Here is a 24,494-nt window from a genome sequence, read left to right on the forward strand (position 1 = left end):
AAACTTTGAAGTTGATGTGATGCTCTGCACTGCATCTGCATGACAACACATAGTCTGGCTCTTCGGATTAAGTAACTGTTATGATGACAAGTAATAGCTTTCTATAAAACCTGCCTGACTAAACAAATTACTCCATAGGAAGCATGCATCAATCATGCTATCTTATAAAAAATAATTTTTAATTTTTGCTGCTGTTCATAAATTCATAAACAGAATGTACAAATTCAAGAAGAAATTTAAGTAGTTTTCTTGTCCATTGCATAAACATGTATATCAAATGCAATCAAATTATTTCTAATTTCAAATTATTTTAGGAATGTATGTACATGTATCAAATAATTGTTACATGCTTGAGAGCAGAAGAAAAAAGTCAAATTTTAAATTATATGTTATATTAAGATGCAAAATCAATGGCCTTTTTGTCATTTCCAACCATATGGAAAGAAAAAGGAAAGGTTTTTGATTTCAAATAAAGCTGCATGTGTACACAGTGTGTTCTGGGGTATATACCCATGATCCCAATATGGACTCGTCAATTAATAGATGCATAAGAATTATAAATAAATGTGATATAATGGTGCAAAGTCCTGCTTTACCGTTCACCCAAAGTATGAGATCTTTGATGCTTTGAATGAACTCATCCAAGGATTGATGGAGAGAGGGTCAAATCTAAATTTTGACATTCAATGTTTTGTAACAACAATATATGTTACTATACATTGACCCGTGCGTGCACGGGTTGACCTTGCATATGATATCAGGCATTTACAAAATAGATACATCGAAAAACCTTATATTGCAGAATCGCTCCAAAGCGAATTTGGAGAAAATTAATAAAGTTGCATTGAAAATAACAGTCAAATTGTTCACAACAAACCATTTTGAAGCTGTAAATACCTTTCTTCGAAAAGTTTAATTCTATAATTGCTGAATTCAACATATTTCAACAACGTTTTTTACACACCATGTTGACATTCAAAACTTTAGGGATTTTTTATAGTAAATGCACTGTGTTGAGTTATCTCCCGTATTATCTTTGATGAACAGAAAAAATTTCCAATGTAAATTAACACCCATTTGTTTTATAGTTTCCAAATTTATCCATGCAAATGTGATATTGTGGAAACATAAAATAAAGAGCCTCCCGTGATTTAGCGTGAATGTAATGCGCATGCACAAGATTGTAAAATCCAAAAAATTCAGATGATTTCCGGAATTTTTTGAGGAATTTTCGTTGATAATTAATTAACAAAGCTTGATTGAGAAAAAATAAAAACAAATTGGTTATCTTCATGTACCAATGACATACACACTACTAGTAATTGTTTAATGAACATATAGCAAGACACACAAATTATATCCTTTTTAAGATGAATGAAATCACCCAATTGATCGAAAATTGGGAAATGCCCCACTTTGGCAAATTAGTTCCTCCAATAAATATTCCAGCTACATTTATTTTTAATTCAAACTGATCATTTTTTTTATCATGATAATCCAACATCAATTTTTACTTACATTCTACCATAATATACAATACATGTGAAAGAAGTGCAATTGACATAGTTGAAAGGGATAATTTCCAAGATAATTTCATTGACACATTATCATCTTTCACTCGGAAAAATTCACAAGAACGAAAAAAGATTCCTTACAGAGATTTATAATGGGGAATGTTTACATCTTTTCTTCATTCGGAATACACTCGGAATATATCACGCAATTTTACAACGTTATCATCTGGGCTTGCTTCAATACAAAATCCCTGTAGACATCGCATTTTTTAGCATTGTATTGAAACCTGATAACCTCACAGGGGTGTTTCGACTGAGAAATCTTGGAAAATTTTTCATACTTTTGGATGAACAACAACGTTTGAACCCTGAGGTATTTATAAATATCATACAATTAAGCAAAATGTGAATCCAGGATATCTTGGGACAGAGTATAGCTAGCTGTTTTAGAGTATGCAACTTTCAAACCTAAGTTAGATATTCCTGACATCCTGCAATAAATTTTAAATATACTAGCTGTTAGATGAAACACACAGTTAAGTATACAAGCCAGTATCCTTCTAAATTGTGTTTATTTCAATTAAGCTAATTTTAATACCACAACACGTTTAATTGGTAGTAATTTGAATTGCACTTAATGTAACCTGCACTATATACAAACAAGAGGCCAATTGGCTTAACGGTCACCTGAGTAGCATATAACCCATACACAAACTTGTGGAGGAGTCTCATATATGCATTTAATTAATTACCGTAATCCGGTGAATATAATACGCACTTTTTTACCAGCATTTTTTACCGTGAGAAAGGGATGCGTATTATACATCCCTATAGGATTTGGACATATTTTTTCCCTAGCTGAAGCACGGGGTATGATACTGCCGTATTACCTATGCTGTTCACAGACAGGACCGATACCCCGTTATACATCGTGACATTCCTTCATTATCACATATATATTATTATTTAACCCTTAGGAAATCATTGTTATAGCATATAATTAAAGAAAATGTACACTTTAAGTCTGTTAATAAATAAACTGTTTCAAAATGGCCTTTAAAAATTAATTTGAACTGCCTATTCTTTATCTCCGTGTACGCCGCCATTACAGCTGTTATTAATAGAATGCGGACTTGGATGGCCACGTGCTATTTGTAACCGATCTTTGAAAACAGCTTACACATCATTTGGCTCATTTTTAACCATTTTCATGTAATGCTAATTAATTTATTGCAAATAATTATGAATATAAATAATTCTATAACCTATTCCGTTAATTGAAGCCATTTAACAGTTGTGCTCCCCCACCGCTAACGCTTGACACCTTGGGTATCTCAGACACCCCCTTAGGCTATGTGTACTATACACAACACAACTATTTGTGCATACATTTTATTGTGTTCCAGGCCTATAATTGATCACTTTGATCGGAGTCATTTAAGAATTTAATTAGGTCCGTTATCTCCATACCTGTACATCGTCCGTTTTTCACTTCACAGGGATCATGGGGATTGTAATGACTAAACAATTACGGTATATAACGCTTGTTAAAAGTAGTTGATTTTATTTACGGTAGAATATTTAATACTAGGTCTATTTAAAACATCGATTATGAATTAAAGATATTACCGCGATGTATTAGTTACAATAAATCCGTATCTAAGAAAATATTGTGTTTTTCTTATTTACGGTAGCGTATTCCCGCGATGAAGTTGAGCGTGCATATACAGTACAACTGCTTTGTTGATACTCAGGATTATCGTTTGGTCAATTTTTTTGATGCGTATTATACATCCCAACAAGCTTTTTTTCACCATTTTCAGGCCCAAAGTGGGGGTGCGTATTGTACACTACTGCGTATTATATTCACCGGATTACGGTAGGTTTCATTCTGGAGTAGAAAAATCATAAATTTGTAATGACAACCACCTCCCTGCCTGAAATCTTTCAAAAAGAACTATGAAACCTATAATTTTGGCAAAAAACTTAAAGATCTGGTCTACAAAATCATGAATCCCATTTTCCTTTCAGGTGTCTGGGAGTAAAAATAATTTCTTAACATTATATGCATTAACATCTATACATCCATTTTGGCCCTGCCCTAGAGTCAAAACCCATACTCCAGGGAAAATGAAAATTAAAATTTCAGTAGAGGACTTCCTGGTAAACATAATTATAAGTCAGTTTTTAATACAAATGTGTGAGGATAGAGAAGAAAATTTTTAAACATTATATGCATTAACACTATATTGCCATATTGCCCCCCCCCCACCTCATGTCCTGAACCCCTGACCCAGAGGCCATGAATTTCACAATTTAGGTAGAGGAGTTAGTGGACATCGTAACCATTTATTCAGTGTTTTGCCCACATGTGTGGGAGTAGAGAAGAACATTTTTAAAGATTTAATACATTTTAACTATATGGCCATATTGGCCCCACCCTAGAGCCTGAACCCATGACCCAGGGGTCATGAATTTCACAATTTTGGTAGAAGGCCTCATGGACATCATAATCATGCATTTAGTTTTTAAAAAATATATATGGGAGTAGAGAAGAAGATTTTCTAAGATTTTATACATTTTAACTATATGGCCATATTGGCCCCACCCTAGAGCCTGAACCCATGAATTTCACAATTTTGGTAGAGGGCCTCATGGACATCATAATCATGCATTTAGTTGTTAACAAATATAAATGGGAGTAGAGAAGAAGATTTTCTAAGATTTAATACATTTTAACTACATGGCCATATTGGCCCCACCCTAGAGCCTGAACCCATGACGCAGGGATCATGAATTTCACAATTTAGGTAGAGAGCCTCATGGACATCATTATCATGCATTTAGTTGTTAACAAATATAAATGGGAGTAGAGAAGAAGATTTTCTAAGATTTAATACATTTTAACTATATGGCCATATTGGCCCCACCCTGAGCCTGAACCTCTGAACCAGAGGCCATGAATTTCCCAATTTTGGTAGAAGGCTTCATGGACATCATAACCATGCATTCAGTTTTTTCATCACATGTGTGGAAGTAGAGAAGAATTGTGAAAATTTGGCTTTTTTTGCATATTTGGCCCGCCCGTGGCACCCCAGGGGTGGTAGAGCCATGAATTTCACAATTTAGATTCTTCTTACCATAGAGATGCTTCACACCAAAAATGGTAACGATTGGCCTGGTAGTTTTCAAGAAGAAGTTAAAAATGTAAAATTGTTAACGCACGACAGACGAAGACCAATTGCAATAGGTCACCTGAGTGACTCAGGTGACCTAAAAAATTAATATTAATGTTTATTTGCAAAAGTTTCGTGTTAATAATCAACAGAAAATGTTACATGTTTAATAATTCGTGAAAGTTAAATGGCTCGATCATATTCGTAAAAGTTTCACATTTTATGATTTAAGCCTCATCAGTTTCTATAGCTGTTCAAGAAATATTGTAGAGAAAATATACTGTAAATGTAAACATTTTCTTGTAAATGTTAAAAAAAGTCCTTTTTGTTATATTTTAAACATTTCAAATATGACTTACAAAACACTATGACAGAATGTTTTTTATCTATAGTGTAAAACATGATAAAATATATTGGCTGGGCAGTGTGTATCAGAGAGTTAAATTGTTTTAGTTATTGACTGCATACATTAAATTAGGTATTTTCCTTTTATAACACATTAGGATAGGAAAGAAAAACTCATTTGCAGACTTTTCTCATAGATTAGTATTATTACATTGCTTTTTAGCACTGAAGACTCATGAGACTTAATTCATTAATCATCAACATATATTGAAAAGACACAATAATGCAGAATAATAGACCCACAGGCCTTATCAGTCACCCGAGTACAATACCCCATACAAAGACCTGTCAGACTCTCATAAGCTTCATTCTTGGGTAAAAATAAAATAAAATATGGTAATGACCCTCCCCTACCTGAAATTGTGCAAGAAGGATTATGAAATATATAATTTTGTTGAATAACTTAGAGAAAATAAGAGTGCATGAATGAATATTGAAAAGGTGAAAGGCAGTATTGATAAAAAATAATTTTCCATAAATTGTTCATTGTCATGATTGCTTTTATATGTTTTAATTCATTCATGAACTAAAAACATACAATTGTTTTAACCCCCCCCCCCCCCTTCCAATGAACCAGCCAGAAATTCTTTTCCCAGGACAAAAAGTGGTAGATTGCATTATTCTTTTTAACTTAGTTTATGTCAGCATATTGTAATTGAATCCTTGTTCAGCATATTGAAAAAAAATCTTGTGATGTAATTAAATCTTAATCCATGAATATTGAAGATTTATCCGCTTCTAGTGTTTGAAGCCTATTTTCAAAGACAAAGCATTGTTGGAACACACACAGGTTTTCTATCCCAGGCCTGTTAAAAGCAGTAAACCTGATAGAATACCTGTGGGTTCTGACGATGGAGTCAAATCAATTTAAATCAATTTGTTAATTTCATTTAAAGCTATATACACGCTATAATTTGCATCAATTTTAAATGACAGTGAAAACGCATGTGTTTGTCTACTGATAAAAGTTACCTTTATTCTATAAATTACAATGATGAATTCCATCTTGTTACAAAGATATAGATATTTAATTGTTTATTTTCCTGCAAGGAAAGTATTACCTTTTCATGAATATTGATGAAGAAAGAGCGAAACCGACCTTATTGCGCATGTCCGCGGGAAATCAGGTGGCCGTTATTGTTTGCCTGATTAAATATCCAACTTGATTTTTAATATTCTTAACAGTTGTTAATTTGAAATGCATACAATATGTATAATGAGTAAAATATGTTTGTCATTCAGGATACTTTTGCATTAACACTTACAAGATCTAAAAATAGTAAATAGAGAAACACATAGGTCTACGTCATTTTTTTAAAGGAAGTATTCATATATACTCACAGGCTTGTATTTTGGACAAATTTATGCTTTACTGAAAATATCCTTTCCTTTGTGAAACTTTTACAATTATGAAGATGTTGACCCTTCACCAATTTTTGTATGATAGACTAAATTCAGCTGTCAATATCATGTGACAGATTGATATTCATGAGGAGGCATTACTTTCCTGGCAGGAAAATAAATATTTTTTTCTTGTTTAATATTTGATATTTTTGTTACATGATTGAATTGAGCGTTATAATTAACAGCATAAAGGTAACTTTTATAAGTAATCAAACACATATATTTTCCCCGTTATTCAGTATTGACGCAAATTAGAGCGTGTATAGCTTTAATTATTGTTAAAACATGCATAACACAATGCTAGAATATAATTCTAAAAATTTGAAAATATTCTTTTAAAAACAAAAAATTAATCCTGATGAAAAAACGTCAATTGCCACCATTTTCATGGTGGCATATACAACCCCAACACAGTTTAACGATTTTTACAAAGAAATTGAAGCAGTATTATAGTAAATACTCATAATTTTATTGGAGGTTTGCATAAATTTTTGCAAAACTTCATATCAAATTTTCAAAAACAAAGAACATAAATAGGGCGAGGCGATGAATAGGGCGAGGTCCACGTGTCAGGGAAAAAAAGTATTGACCTTATTTCTGAAAAATACGGTACACATAATGAATGAACATGTATGAAATATCATGGACAAATATTTTTACAATTATAGTTATGCTGCATTGTCACTATCATCATATTAATCAGTCCTTTTGTTTCAGTTTCAGTTGTTTCAGTTTTTGTTCAAAAATACTATCTGATCTATAACGGCAGATGATAATCAGCTTCAAAGTTTCTTAACAACGATGCTTGTCATAGAAATTATCTTTTCAGATGTACCTGGTATTGATAAATATTTTCTTGCTAGACCAGCAAAATTTGGAAACAGTACTTAATTTGAAGACAACTATTTGAGAGGATCAACATATTGTATTTCATTTTATTCAAATATTTCAACATTTTTTTCGAGGGGGAGGAGGTTGTGCTTTGTTCTTTGTCAGGCGCGTTTAATCAATGGTAAATCATCCAGTAGAAACGGGAATGTAATTTTGAAACCGTCCGTTTAATGCCCCTTTTACACGTAGTTGTATTGTGATGTCTATACAATGAAGACTTGAAAGATTTTGAATTTTCGAGAATGAAGCACCCACATCTCTAGCATTATCATTTACAAAAGCAACAACTTTCCCATCAAAATGGTGACAGAAAGAATAGGTATAGTACCAAATAGAGATATCATAATCATTCACACATGATTACAAAGTCAGTGGACAGTAAAGACAATTTTGAGGTGTTTAAACAGTAATTATATAGCACCTTTAAATCCAGTACACATCTCTTTTATTAAGCTAGGAGGAAACCATTTACCCCCAAATTAAAGCCTTTAGCGTTGTTTGAAAATATTAAAATCATGAACGTTCAAAGTTTTTTGTGTTGAATTTCTATAAAATTGTGTCCGATTTTTTAAATCCGATTAACTGATTACAAAATTTGTAACCAGTTACCATCGTTCTGACCGATTAATCGGTTAACCAACTAGCAATTGCCATCCCTAATATTTATAAATACCTCGGGGTTCAAACAATGTTCATTCAAAAGTAGAAAAATTTCCCAAATTTCTCAGCTGAAACGCCCATTAGCTTATCAGGTTTCAATACAAGGCTAAAAAATGTGATGTCTACGGGGATTTTGTTTTACAGTAAGTCCAGATAAAAACGTTACGAAATTGCCCAAGTTATTCCTAATAACTTCCAAATGGAAAAAAGGGGTAAACATTCCCTGTTATAAATCTCAATAAGAAATCTATTTTTGACCAGAGATTTTTTTCATGTGAAAAATGATACTGTGTCCATGAAGATATATTGGAAATTTTCCTTTCCATTGATTTTAATTGCACTTCTTTCACAGTTATGTATATTTTCATTAAAAATCGACCAAATGTGCTGCATAAATATCTTGGGACAGGCTATAACAGTTAACTAGACACGATCTCGTTGCAAGCAACGAGGAGGTCTTCCGTCTGATTAGAGAATATGAGGTGTATATGTTCGATCTTGATTTTGCTATTTAACAGCTAATCATGATTTAGAATAGAAGAACAGGGTCTACATTTTATGGGCCAGCTACTATTTTGTTTCAGTTGTAAAAGCTTCGGTTGAAAACATTTAGACTCCATTGCTTGGATACATAATTGTAAAATAAACATATTTGCTTCTATATCCTTTCAAAAAATAGCTACAGATCAAAAAACTTTAGAGTCCTTTGGTTCCCTAATTTGAGGGGTCAGCCCCTTTTTCTTGATATCAAATGAAAGGTCATTTAATTCTTAACACATTTTACACAACATGTCTTAACAAAATATTTTTCAGAAAAGAGATAAACAAAGAAAACCAGAAAAAATAACGACTTTTTTATAAATCTTAATTTTCGGGTCCAGGCGAGCTTCAGCGCCTTTTGAGTCAGACAAAAATGAATGCCTAAAGACACATCTACAATCTTTCAACTACAATCCCTGAAAGTTTGAAATCAATATCTTCAATCGTTAATGAGAAGATTCCAGGACAAGCCGACCTTCTGAAAATCGCTAAAACGTCAATATCTCAGATACGGAAATGACGTCATCAAAATAAAAAAATTACGTATAAAGTTTAGATCAGTATCTATCGTATCTGAAAGTTTAATGAAAATCAGTTGAGTCATTTTTGAGAAATCACGTGCACAAAATTTGTTGGAAAAAAAGAAAAATAGCGAAGAAAAAGAAACAGAACGAAAACAAGAAAGTCTTCCGTTGGAAACGAAAGACCTTAATTAAGCTCTAAATAAACAGTAGTTAACAGTTAATAAAGCAGTACATGATCAGTTCAATAATGGAAAAATCTTTCAAAAATAACTGCTTATGCCCTATTAAAAACTGCATATCAACTGTTAAGGCTTGTTAAATTGCTTATAATATTAAAAGGGTTTATTGCTGTTCCAGCATGCCCACAAGGAGTACAGAGAAGCTGGTTTAGAACTGCTTAAAAAGGTGGTTTAACTGTCAAGGTTTAGAAACTAAGGTTTAATAACTGCCTTTCACTTTTCCATAGGAAATTTTGTGAAAGCTGTACTTAACAGGTCAAACCTGATTTAGAGAACAAGAGGCTCATTGGCCACATAGCTCACCTGAGCAACAATAGGCATGATAAAATCAGCTCAATGGAGTCATAATACAAACTATCTGGACAATGTAGTATAATATATATGTAGATCATAATACAAACTATCTGGACAATGTAGTATAACACATGTAGATCCTGTATAAATAAAAATCCATTTCCCCCCCTGGATATTTATATATTATATCATTTATATTATCATTAGTCCCTTTTTTAACAGGATGATTTTATAGTCGTAACACATGTTTAGCATTGCAGTTCTCAAAAAGATCCTAAACAATTGTTAATGTATGGGATATAAACCTACATCAAACTCTGAACTTCTTGTGAGGCCCAAGAATCATCCAGTGGCCAAAGTCTAAACAATTTAAAGAATCACCTGGGTGATTAGTTTCTGAGAAGATATTTAAAGATTAACCCCCCCCCCACCTTTGGGGGGCTATGATTTTCACAACTTTGAATCTACACTACCTGAGGATGCTTCCATACAAGTTTCAGCTTTCCTGGCTGATTAGTTTTTGAGAAGAAGATTTTTAAAGATTTACTCTAGATATTCCTATGTAGAAATTTGATCCTCCATTTTGGCCCCACCCTAACCCCTGGGGGTCATGATTTTCACAATGTCTGAGGATGCTACTACACAAGTTTCAGCTTTCCTGGTTAATTAGTTTCTGAGAAGATTTTGAAAGATTTACTCTTTATATTCCTTTGTAAAAATTTGACCCCCCATTGTGGCCCCACCATACTTGCCAACTGACCCGATTTCGTCGGGTCACACCCGATTTTTCGACCCTTCACCCGATTATTTTTTATGACCCGGCGGGTCATGCTTTTCACCCAATTTTTGTCGAACAATCCGAAAATCTCCCGATTTCCGGATTTGGTTCGTAAATTACATTGCGCATTTGACTTCCAGTTATGAACCCAAGCTGATCTTGGATCTACGTAAACAATGCCGATGGCTATAACAGACATAGCAAGTGTTAATTATTATCGTGAGTTGTTTTGACTAACCAAAGGTTTAAATCATTAAGTGTGATGGCTTCCAATAAGAAAAGGTCTTCGTCGGGGCCAGCCGAATCAAAACCAACAAAAAGAAAACGATATTTTTGTACCTATCAATATACCTGGGAAAATGAATTCCCATAGTAAAACAAAGTAATCGAGTACAAATGAGGCTTTTGTGTTCTATGTAACGCACATTTCAATATTGGATTTTGTGCCCAAAATGATCTGACTAAATATTCAAAGTCATGTATAAAATGCTTTTTAATACACAAAAGTCTTCTAAGTCACTTAAAACTTTCATGCCATCATTTACAGAGTTCAAAAGCAAGGTTAATGTAGCAGAAACTCTTTTTGTATTTTTTTTTAGCTGGACACAACCTTCCATTTTCTGTGTCAGATCACTTTTAAATTACAAAATTCAAAATCAGCAACTGTTAGTTAAAATGCTTCTTTGCAATGAAATATTACACATAAGTTTTAACACATATTTCTATTATATATATACCTATGAAATGCATGGCAAGTATGTCGTGAATGTCGTTACGCGCTATGACCAGATTTTTTACTTTCCAAATCTGGTCATGACCAGATTTTCACATGTTGGAGGTTGGCAAGTATGGGCCCCACCCTACTTCCCGGGATTCATGATTTTCACAACCTTGAATCAACACTACCTGCACAAGCTTTCACATATGTTTCAGCTTTTCATGGCCAGCTGGTTTTTAAAGCTAAGCACTGCTCACAATTAGGTACTGTCTGCCATATTTCTCCTTCACCACTGCTGCCCCTACAACTCCTTTTATAAGACACAGACCTCTAAACAGTTCTAAATATTTTGCTGAAGAGGTCTCACCTGTGTGGACGTACATTTTGCCTTGCCGTGTTGCTCGGTCACAATGAAATTAACAAATTTAACATACTTTTTCATGCCAGGAGAATGCTAAAATCAAATAAAGTGGTAAATGCATTATTTACAAACAGGATATGCATATATAATAAGAAATAGATGTATAAAATCTTAAGACCACAAAAGAAACACTACACGTCGGCCATTATTTTCAGGTATGCAGTCGAGTGTAACGAAATCAAGGGGTTTATATACCAGGAACCAGTGCCTATTTACAAGCGGTGGTCAGCTTTAAGAAAAAGATTTTTGAAAATTTCTCAAATCTTTTTAATAATTCCTAATTATCTTCCCTTGAAAAACAGTGTGGTCCATAACTTTCACAATTTAAATCCCCTTTGCCTGAGGGTGCTTTGTGCCATGTTTGGTTGAAATTGGCCCAGTAGTTCTGAAGAAGTTGAAAATATGAAAACTTTACGTATAGACAAACAGATGGACAACAGACAAAATGTGATTAGAAAAGCTCACTTGAGCTTTCAGCTCAGGTGAGCTAATAAAATAATACCTTAAACTAGATCTGTTTTGTCTCAATATAGAGCTATACACAGCAAGTTTCAAATCAATTTTCTGAACCATAACAAAATAATTGCTGGAAAAACGATGTAGGGACAGAATGACTGACAGACAGCAATAAAGAGTATACTTCAATTGACAAACAAAACTAAAAACACTAACATTATTCTGCTAGTTTAATTTCATTTCTTTTAGATGTCAGGATATCTTAACAGAGTAACATCATCATGGCAATAACCAACAGTGTAAACACAATATAATTAAACTATGGCTATCAGTAAATACTCTAGGCTTTTATCAAGCCTTTCTGCTAATGACTTTGAATATATGCTGCATTGCATCTCCCTGCACTGCTGATCAATCCGATGGCAAGCATGTAACACTCCTAGGCAAACTAATATATCCTAAAAATATACATAAATCCTGGCCTTTCATTACTTCATTATCTAAATATCACCAGGTCCCATGAGAATATCTAGCCTTGCCTATTTTTAGACGGCTAGTGTCTCTCACGTCATGTACTAATATGAAAACAAACAAGCTAGATGCCATGTAGTCACTCTCATTGATTTAAATGGCATGAGATATCAGTAAGTACCCTCTGATCATCTCATTCACAGGGCAACTATATAGCTACTCTTCACTATCACATTCCTTAATATGTGCGACTGATACTTGCTTCTTAAATATATGATTCAATTTTTTATTAGCTCCTAAGGTAATTGTAAAATATAAATTTTAGATTTAGAGAGGTGATTGGATAAAGCCAATTATTAGGTCCAATATGAATGATCAAAGAACAGGGGCGTACAAGGCGTTGTATATCCCCCACTCGGATGCAATGATTAAAGAAACATTTTCAATTTAAGTTAGAATATTAATTTTTAACTAATGTCATGCATGCAAATAAGTTGAGTTTTGACTAGATCTCCTTCAAATTTTCTTTTTTATCCCAGGAATTAAATCGAGATAACAGAATTCTCCGTTAAAAGTAAATTTAGATTTGTCTATGATTATTAATAATTAACTTTAGGTTTGACTTTTTATTTTGTGTGGTCACACTTTAAAATCTTGGTTTTAGTTGAATTTTTAAAGAGACTTGAACACAATTTCAGCTCAAATTTTCCGAAATTTATTTCTCCATTTCTAACATCTAGAATGGTCAATATGGATGCTTTTAATGTTTTGTCAAAACTTAATAGCCAAATATCGGGTTACAAGCAATTTATAGAGGTTAGAATTCATTGTTTTGTAAACAAAGCTCGAGTCCTGCTCTTGTTAACATATGTGCTAAATTGGTATAAGTTTCAATCTAATGTTGTTTTTTGTTGTTGATAAAATAGTTTATAAGCACAATGAATCTGTTTATCTTGTTTGCCAAAAGTAATTTTGTCAAAGAAATTGTACTTCCTTTCCTTTACATTATTTGTAAACAAATATTAGACTCAAGCTTTGTTTACATGGACTTCTTTCAGCTCTCCCTTGTAACCTGACATCTAACATTACATTAAAAATGAACCATCAATTTTACTGTGGTTTCATCAATATTCGTTGAATACCAATTTTTGTGGATTTCGTTTTTAAGTTGATCCACAAAATTAAATGTTCATTGAAATGCAATTTCTATTAACATTTTGTATTGATGGGGTCATTGGCCAAGAATTTACAAATCCTTGAAACTGTGATTTTCACTTTATCCACGAAAATTGATACCCTTGAATATTAATGAAACCACAGTATACATAAAAATTAAAAATTAAATTTTCATCTCAAACTGTGTCTATGTCCGTTTAAAGCAAACTGAGCAGCAAAAATTAACTGCAAACATAAGTACATTCTAAGTCCATGACATAAATTGATTTTTGTAACAATCTATAAAATTCAAAGGGCCTGAATGGATACTGTTTTAAACAAAAACCTTTGTTTGGACTTTAGACCCCTGGCCTGAAGAAATGTATAACCGGTACTAAATCACAACTAATGCCTGATTTTAAGGGCATCAAATTGTTTGCATCTTATTGACTTTGTCGTATCATTATGGACTTCAGACAATTCATATATTGCATGGGTAAGGGCTCACAGCTAGCACTCACTCTGTATCTGCCATTTAGGTGCCTCAATCTGACCAGCAAATTGTCCAATATCATAATATGTTCCTATATTCACCAAATGAATGTGTATATTGATAATTTTTTCCATAATGTCAAGTCCAAAGCAACAACGAAAGTATAGTCTGATTAAAAAGTAATAATTAGTTTAATTCTTTAGATTATCGAAAAATTAAAATGCATACAGAGCATGTCAGATTTTTCTTTATCTTATATTTTGTACTAGGGATGTCAACGAGTACTCGAGTACTTGACTACTGCTCACACCGATCATTGACTAAAATTTTCTATGTCAATTACTCGTTATAAGGCTGTTCAAAATTAATTCTACGTTTAACATAACCCGCACGCGTAGGTTTCCGTGAAATTGTCATTTTGAAAAAACAAACAAATCCGGATTTGTAAACGTCGTTCCATTCGGGTTTTCATTTAGCGACATAATTCTACATCCTGTATGAGAGAAAAACGTGCTCAAAAACAGCATTGAAGTATTAATTTTTCATAATACGAAGAAAATGAGATTCTACGCCACTATCAAAGTTAAAAAACATTTAAAAACGAAAAATGATGGATCAACACATGATCGAAGTTGACAGTAAACATCTTATTTCAAGATTATATGATGTCGGTTGTCAAGTCATATAGAGCCTGAACCAAGCTGAACCAACTTTTGCCCAGAAACGAGGTTTGTTGTATATATTTTCTAAAGCAGTCCATCAACAACTGAAATTACTACCCAATTTATTTTTAAAAAGCCAAAATGTGTACTTTGAAGTCACGATTTTTGCATTTTTTTAAAGATGGGAAAAGCTAATAAGCAACTTCTTACTGTACCAACACTGTACTGAAAAGACATATTCAAAAGACTTTAAAAATTATACCTTTCCCCATAAACTCAATGTTGACTTCAAGATGTTATAAATTTGTTACTATTTAATTTTTGTTCTATTTCAAAGGTGAATAAACCCTTAATCATACTAATATTTTAGTGTTCAAACTATCAATATTTGATGTCAAATATGACAGTCATGAATGTAATATCTTGAAGTGAAAGCCAAAGAAAAAATATGATTGAGCCCCAGCATTATTTGCATCAAGTCAGCATAATTTACTGATTAGAGTTCTAACATGATAAAGACTGCAAATCCCTTACATTTGAAATGTATCTGCATTTTAAAAAAAACATTTTTAATAAGGAATAATAATAGGAAAGAAGAGGAATACACTTGTAGGGTGGCAGTTATTTCAAGAACACTGTTTTAAGTTCTTAGTAGTAGGTACAGTGAATCTGACAACACAGCTCTGATATGATAAATTCTAAAATGTGTCATTATGAAAATGTATGAAATAATGTCATTATTTTGATTGTAGATAACTTGCGAGTCACATGTATTGATCAACTTTTTCCACAAAAGGAAATTTAAAGTTTTCCTTTGGTTTGCTACATTTATGGTGATGAAAATTCATTGGATGTACCACTTGATCTGCTTTGCATTTTCACTCCACTTCCCGTCCAGTATGTTTGAAATTTTTTTTTGTTTATTTGTTTCCTCCCTCCCTTGTAGGTTTTAAAATTTCATGTGACGTTTTAAAACGTAGAATTAATTTTAAACAGCCAAAAGTGAAGAAAGAAATTCAAAACATTTTTTTTCTTGCAAATGCGGCAGTTTTGGAGCTTCGAATAAAAAAAAAGTTTTCTTTTCTCAGTATTTTTAATCACATTACTTTGGTGTCCCCAGTATATTTTTATGCAGCTACAAATTGATCTCTGTTGAATTTGTAGGTCAAATTATTGTTTTGAATAGAAGTACTTATGCAAACACGTACTGAAAGAGATCAATCTGTGGTTCTATTTTTTTTAATTAGATGTTTGTATTAATGAAAAATTTAATCATATCAACTCAAGGCATTTGTTTTTATATAATTATTAACTTTCATTGTTGATTTGGCACAGCATGGGACAATCAATTAAAATGAAACAGGTCACATTTGATTTGCCTAAGATGATATGGAGCTCAATTATGTGTAAGCGTCACAAGAAAAGGGAAAAGCTAACGAATATCTAGATTAAATGCTTTTTAATTTGTTTGAAATCAAATACAGCTATAGTGCCTATTATCATGAGTTTTTAAATGGGTTTTTTAAAATGTTTTTTATGTTCAAGATAAGGTGTATGTGACAATAGAATAAGGACACACAGTTTCAAGTTATATAAATGAACGAGTACTCGATTATCGCTCGACTATAGGCTCCAATTAATCGACTAAGCAAACTGAGTAAAACTGACATCCCTATTTTGTATGCATTTTTCCTTCTTAAGTACTTATACCAGTTAAGCACATAAATATGCACAATTAATATTTTATAATTAAGACTTTACAAGAACTTATAAATGTCAATTTGAAAAAGTTTAAATTGAACAATTTTTGACTGTTTTATCGCCGAATATGGACGACCAACGCTTGAAAATTGAGTCAAAAATGTTATCATTAAAGTACATCTTGGAGCACCGGGACATTATTAAATCCTGTGTGCATGCAGGAAAATCTCTGATGGAGACCAAGAGGTTCTTTTTGTGTTTAGGACAAGTAAGTCTACGGTTTGAAGATGGAAAGATTGATATTTTTGATCATGAACGTAATCCAATACATCCCGGATCTTTCACATATGGATTTTACTTAATTTCCCTATCTAAATTCGAAACTGCTTGGACAGAGATTTTTAGACCTTAATGATCTACGATATACCACATAACACATTATTCCAAAAATATGACAAATCTTGGTATTAATTAAGAACCATTTTAATAAAGGGGTTTAAAGACATAAAAAGTGTGTGTAACTGTAAGGTGTTTGCTTTGAAAGAGAATGATAGGTTTGCCTTTCAGTTGTTTGACATCACCTGATGTCGTGGAAATATGAAACGGTGCTCCGTAAATATAATTCATGTCAAAAAATAATCTCTGTATATTTTGAAAAAAAAATATTAAAATCATTTTAATTTTTTGCATTTTTTTTTTAATTGATAGTCATTTAATAAAACATGTCATTCCAAAGCACACAGTGTTTTTTCCGTAAATCACTTGTGTCCGCGAACTTTTCTAACAACCCTCTTATTGTCATTTTTTAGCTGTATGAGCTGTACAGTGGTTCTAAATAGTGAATTTTTTAATAAATCTTATATGGTAGATAAAAATCTTTTCTCATGCAGTCACGACATACATAAAATATTGATATAAATCTTTGCTATATAATGACCATTATTTTTAAACAATTGCACAAATAAACATGCCTAAGTTGTAAAATAAGGAGTTAAGTGTAGGTTTGTAACACATTTCCCACTTTATTTCCTTTAAAATTTAATATTTTGGTCCCTGCAGACACCCATTTGATAGCTGAGAAAGACTTTCTTAAGTATGATTTCACACAACTTCTTGTGCTAATGTACCTCCTAGATAGAACAAGAATAGGGTCATTAGCAAAAATAGGGCCCTCGTGCAATCACATTTCTTTCTAATTGTGTTATTATTGACTTTTTTCAAACTTCAAAATCCCAAATCAACTAAAGAAAAAGTGCAATCAATATGACAATGTCAATCTAAGTTCCTTGATTCAGGCACAAGCAGTAAATAAACTGTTATTTTAACAATTGATCCAAACAGCTTTTTTAGCTATAATATGAATCAGATAAGCTCCTGGTATTGAATTTAGAATTTGTTAAAAAACAAATTATTTTCATTTTCCTTACCTAAATAAATTGAAAAAATAACTCTAAAATGTAAATAAATACATTCATAAAAATGTAACATCACATCAATTAATATCAATTCATAAAAATCAAATAGGATTTTTTTAAAGAGTAAAAAAAGAAAAAGAAAAAGAAATAGAGATTAACTTACTGTTAGTTTTGTTTACATCATTGTTGATTTCAAAGGTAGAAAAAACCTGCTGTTTAGCATTCCCAGAACCTACTAGAGTGATGGAGCTCAAAATAAACCACAGCAATGACGAACAGGCCATCTGCATCCTCCATCTAACAGTTTACAACTCAATCGGACCAAAAAAAATATATGGCCAGGAAAACTCGCAGTCAAAATCAATAATTTTGTGGAATGTCCTCTGACATCAAAAAGTTTTCTGGAGCACATACATTTTAGAGTTTATGGAGAGAAATAATTCCAGGTACGATCTAGAGATGAAGTTAAGTGCATCTCACAATGATTAAAACAAGATCTAAGGGTTTATATACTGTAGCTTTCTTAATTTACTCAAGTGTCAAATTTCAAAATTGGCAGAAGAAATGACTTAATTATGAGGACAGCATGGTTGTTAGTTCAGCCAGTATATATAAATTTGCCATCCTCAATTTCAATATCTAGGGAAATATATCATTGCTGCAGATAAAAGGTTTTAATTATTAAAAAACGGATTTATTCAACACAGGAATTAATCCATAACAATAAAATGTAATATGTTTGATCTCTTACGATCTTCACAAAGAGACAACAAAATAACACCAATCTCTTCTAACAATTGAACATCTGAAGATTTTCATTTATTTTTCATACACCTAGTCTGATGGAGAAGAGCTCAAAAGTCAGATTAAATTATGGCTTGATGAATTAACCATCAAATACAGTAATTGCACAAATACTTCCGACGAGCCAATTAACAACTTGAAAATGTACCACAGATTGGCTGCAAAATACATGTGATTTTGCTTAGATAATTTAAATTTGCACTCGTTAAATACAATCTAAACATTATCCATATAGATCCCAGCTAAATTAATTTCAATATTCCTGTACAAAGAATTCAGAGATTGAATTTCTTTTTCAATAAACTGTAAACTAACTTTAACTCGCGTGCGAGAAATTTTCGCGAGGTTAGCGAGAGCCTTGTCGTCGCAAAAATTTCTTGCCGCGAATCAATCCTTTCTCTATAGTTTTTATAACAATACTGGTCTGGATAAGGCTTTGTCGTGAACATTAGTTGTTGCAAACCAGTTTATCGGCAGTGAATCGTGAAATAAAAACTGGTTTACAGTATTCCAATCTTTTTAATTAAAATTTTTTCTAATTAAAGATGGAGTTAAACCTTATTGAAGTATACTTTTGCTGTCAGATCAGGTTAATTTGTTAGTCTGAAAGATGTCTAATTGTAAGCAGCACAAAAATTGTTCACTATCAATATCTATAAACACGTGATAATTAAGCATTATCCTGTTGCAAAGATTTCAATCTGGGTGAAAATTAATGTTGTAAATTGTATTATTTTGATAAATCATCAAAAGGATTTATAAAACTTTCAATTGATATTAATTCATTACTGATATTTTAAAGTACTGTGGAATCATTAAATTCGTGGGGGCCAATTTTTGTGGATTGCTTAAAAGGGCATGCATGGTCAAGATTTTGGTCAAAAATTATTTTTCTGATTTTAATAATTACAATGGTTCAGTAAGGCATTTTTAATAGGCAACTGAAATTTGAGTGTCATTTGTTGAGTTATAAGCGAAGTAACATAGCTTGAAAATTCTTTGCTATGTAAACAAAATGTTTGTTTACATTTTGCACGATGAAGTGAAAATTCCAGGTTAAAGCTGACATGAATTCATAAAAACATTTGGTCGCCATATTAGTTTCAATCGCTCCTCTACTGCCACTGGGGTATATATATACCGGTTGAGAAAGTTACGGTCGGTTGCTTTCCAATCGAGGCATTCACATTGCACGGACTTCTAAATGCATGAACTACACATTGTACATGTAGTAAAATGTAGTAATAAAGAATAAAGAAAACAATAATCAATGAAATACAAAATATATTTATTCTTTGAAAGGATGTCCAAGGTATCTGTATTATTTTGCACAGACAGTGCTGCTTTACTTCGCATGCACATCGAACACGTGTGTTGTTCATACAGAGTGCATAACATCTGCATCTTCTTGAAAACCCTGGCGACACTACATCCAACACAGTAGCTAAATGATAGTAAATCCAAGAAAGTAACAACGTTTCTATCCATTCATACAAAAACTCCCCGTTTATAAAATCCATGCGATAATTGACATTGCTCGATCTGCCACAGTGTGTAGTTTGCGCATGTGCGATGTTATAACATACACAGGAAAACGGTCTACAATTATCGAGGAATTTCGGAAGTTTCTGCGCCTGTATTTCAGTCTGTCTTGTTTCGTCGTTTATTGGATATATCTTGCCAGTGAAGTGGTTGTCATATTATTTTTGTTCAAAACGCGTTTTTACAAGTCTTTTCGTCCAAGGTAACGTGTTCGGGTGTATGAAATTCCTGAATGCAGTGAAGCATGACGAGGGCTCTTGGACTTATATAGGGGGTGTGAAGCGATGAACAGAACAATAGAAATCGACAACTAATATGGCGGTAGTCGGAGATAAAAGGGAAGTAATGCATATTTATGAATTCATGTCAGCTTTAAAATCGGTTAAATGTTAGGAACTGTTTATCTGTGCTTAAAATTAACCAAGATACAGGCAAATAAGCTGAAAAAGAATTGTGAGCCCTGTATCTTGCTTATAACTCTATGGATGACTCTCAAATTTTGTTTGATCATCAGAAATGCTATTCTAAACCATTGTAAATAATAACAAGAGGCCAATAGGCCTTAACAGTCACCTGAGTAGTATATAACCCATACACAAACTTGTTGAGGAGTCTCATATATCCATTTAATTGGGTTTCATACTGGAATAGAGGAATTATAAATTTCTAATGACAACCACCTCCCTGCCTGAAATCTTTTAAAAAGAACCATGAAACCTATAATTTTGGTGAAAAACTTAAAGATCTGGTCTACAAAATCATGAATTCCATTTTTCTTTCAGGTGTGTGGGAGTAAAGAAGATAATTTTTAAACAATACATGCATTAACACCTATACATCCATTTTGGCCCTGCCCTAGAGTCAAAACCCATACTCCAGGGGACATGAAATTTAAAATTCTAGTTGAGGACTTCCTGGTAAACATAATTGTGAGATGTGCGAGAATAGAGAAGAAGATTTTAAAACATTATATGCATTAAAACTATGTTACCATATTGCCCCCCCCCCCCCCCCCCCATATGTCCTGAACCCCTGACACCAGGGCCATAAATTTCACAATTTAGGTAGAGGAGTTAGTGGACATCAAAACCATGTATTCAGTTTTTTGCCGTCATGTGTGGGAGTAGAGAAGACTTTTGAAAATTTGGCTTGTCTAAGATTTAATACACTTTTACTATATGGCCATATTGGCCCCACCCTAGAGCCTGAACCCCTGACACAGGGTAGAGGGCCTCATGGACATCATAACCATGCATTTAGTTGTTAACAAATATATATGGGAGTAGACCGAGAAGAAGATTTTCTAAAATTTTAATACACTTTACTATATGGCCATATTGGCCCCACCCTAGAGCCTGAACCCCTGACACAGGGGTCATGAATTTTACAGATTTGGTAGAGGGCTTCATGGACATCATAATCATGCAAATATTTATGGGTGTAGAGAAGAATATTTTCTAAGATTTAATACATTTTTACTTTATGGCCATATTGGCCCCACCCTAGAGCCAGAACCCCTGACCAAGGGGCCATGAATATCACAATTTTGGTAGAGGGCTTCATGGACATCATAACCATGCAACCAGTTTTTTCCTTACATGTGTGGGAGAAGAGAAGATTTTTGCAAATTTGGCTTTTTTTTTGCATATTTGGCCCCACTTGGGTGCCCGGGGGGTGGTAGAGCCATGAATTTCACAATTTACATTCCTCTTACCATAGAGATGCCTCACACCAAAAATGGTAACAATCAGCCTTGTAGTTTTTAAGAGGAATTTAAAAATGTAAAATTGTTAACGCAAGACGCACGTCGCACGACGACTGACAAAATCGGATAGCAATAGGTCACCTGAGTTTACTCAGGTTACTAAAAATGGTAACAATTAGCCTTGTAGTTTTTAAGAAGAAGTTAAAAATGTAAAACTGTTAACTGATGACAGATGGTGCACAATGACAGACAAAGCATTTCGCACAACTCACCACGACGAACGAAAATGGATAGCAATAGGTCACCTGAGTTTACTCAGGTGACCCAGAAACAGAAAAACAGAATTTGACCAAAATCATGACCATTCCCCTTTAAATTTACAAGTTTGTGGGGACGTAAATTCGTGTATTCTAGCTCTTATACCTACAAAAAGAAATATGACTTTATCGCCCTGATTTTTTGATTCGTGGAGGATGATAATTTGTGGATGAGAGGAACCCACAAATTCCACAAAAATCTAATGATTCCACAGTATAGTGACTTAATTAATAATGATTAAAATACCCAAAGAGTTTTAATACAAATTTAACAAGTCAAATAACTAATGAATTACTGCACAAACTATCTATCTACTATGCAATTACATCTTAAGTGTTTGTGTACAAGTTTACAGAGATTTTTGTGTGAAATTCTTTATATTAACAAGCTGACAAGCCTGCATTAAAGAGGGAATACTCTAGCTAAAAATCCCATGATAAAAATCAATGAACAAGTACCTGGGGTCAGAATATTTCAATTAAAGGTTACAATCTAGTGTATGGTGAATGTATTTTTGATCTTACATGTATAAAAGACAAATATTGTTAATGAATTAATTAGAAAGAGGCCCATGGACCAAAGTATCTCACATATTATACATTTTAAAGCCGAAATGATTCGTAATAAACATAACATTCCGTTACTCTCTTACTATACTGCTATGTTAGTGCTGGTAAGGAATATCCGATAAGATCATTTGTAATGATCAGTTGTAAATGTACATGAAATTGTAGCCATGAGATTTGATGTAATTTAATAATTTATTTTCAATTATTCACAAATAACTAGACAACACTGAGATATGGTGAATATCTCAAAAGTACTCGCTGAAATAATGGACAATAGAATAAAAACATTTTTGAAGAACTTTGCTTTGACCTTGACCTATTACTTAGAATTTTTCCAGCTGGCATAGAACTTCTAATTTAATCTAATTACCTCTTACATACAGGCATATTTTGTTCAATCTGTACAAGATTAAGCAAATGGAAAATAATCTACGGTCTAAAACTGACTATAGAGATCTACTCTGACCTTCACATTGACTTGCTTCAAGGTCACTGCAGTCCATTAACCAAAAAGCTCTGTTTAAAGCTGAAATGAATTTATAAAAGCATTTGGTCGCCATATTAGTTTCGATTGCTCCTCTACTGCCACTGGGGTATATATACCGGTTGAGAAAGTTACGGTCGGTTGCTTTCCGATCGAGGCATTCATGTTGCCAGACTTCTAAATGCATGAACTACACATTGTAGTAAAATGTAGTAATAAAGAATAAAGAAAACAACTATCAATGAAATACAAAATATATTTATTCTTTGAAAGGATGTCCAAGGTATCCTTATTATTTTGCACAGACAGTGCTGCCTTACTTCGCATATGCATGCACATCAAACGCGCGTTTCATTCAAACAAAGTGCATAATGTCTGCATCTTCTTGGAAACCCGGCGACACTACATCCAACACAGTAGCTAATAAATGATAGTAAATCCAAGAAAGTAACAACGTTTCCATCTGTTCCTACAAAAACGCACCGTTTCTAAAATCCATGCGATAATTGACATTGCTAGATCTTCCACAGTGTGTGGTTTGCGCATGTGCAATGTTATTACAAACACAGGAAAACGGTCTACAATTATCGAGGAATTTTTAAAGTATCTGCGCCTGTATTTCAGTCTGTCTTGTTTCATCGTTTATTGGTTATATCTTGCCAGTGCAGTGGTTGTAATATTATTTTTGTTCAAAACGCTTTTTTACGTCTTTTCGTCCAAGGTAACGTGTTCAGTGTATGAAATTCCTGAATGAGATGAAGCATGAATAGTGGTCTCGGCTTTATATAGGGGGTGAGTAGCGATGAGCAGAACAATAGAAATCGACAACTAATATGGCGGTAGTCGGAGATAAAAGGGAAATAATGTGTATTTATGAATTCATGTCAGCTTTAAGTACAGCACTAGCCAAACAGGGCTAAGTACAGAGTATACATATGATCTTAAAAAAAGGATTTTTGTGTTATCCTATATGACCTTGACCCACATACATTATTTTGATTACTGCATACCCTTTGATCAAAGGCACCATAAGGGTGAAGTATGATCGAGCCAGATTGTAGCAAAGAGAGGGCAAAAATGCTCTAAACATGGATTTTTCATATAATTCTGCTATGACCTTAACCTTTAACCCAGAATCAAAGTCACTGCACACCC

General features: G+C 33.1%; 1 protein-coding gene across 5 annotated transcripts in view; it reads right to left on the minus strand.

Annotated features, from left to right (window-relative positions):
- The window catches only part of LOC105337192 (leukocyte tyrosine kinase receptor), a 192,756-nt gene that overhangs the window by 75,503 nt on the left and 92,759 nt on the right, over positions 1–24,494 (minus strand). The window contains exon 1 of one of the 5 annotated variants that reach the window (XM_066088989.1): positions 18,081–18,230. The exons of the other annotated variants lie outside the window; for them this stretch is intronic. Within the exon in view, the coding sequence (XP_065945061.1) occupies positions 18,081–18,207 (127 nt within the window). The 5' untranslated portion in view covers positions 18,208–18,230. Of the gene's footprint in view, positions 1–18,080; positions 18,231–24,494 lie in introns of those variants that run through there. 5 annotated transcript variants of the gene reach the window in all.

The sequence above is a fragment of the Magallana gigas genome, chromosome 6, assembly GCF_963853765.1.
Source record: "Magallana gigas chromosome 6, xbMagGiga1.1, whole genome shotgun sequence".
Lineage (NCBI taxonomy): Eukaryota > Metazoa > Mollusca > Bivalvia > Ostreida > Ostreidae > Magallana > Magallana gigas.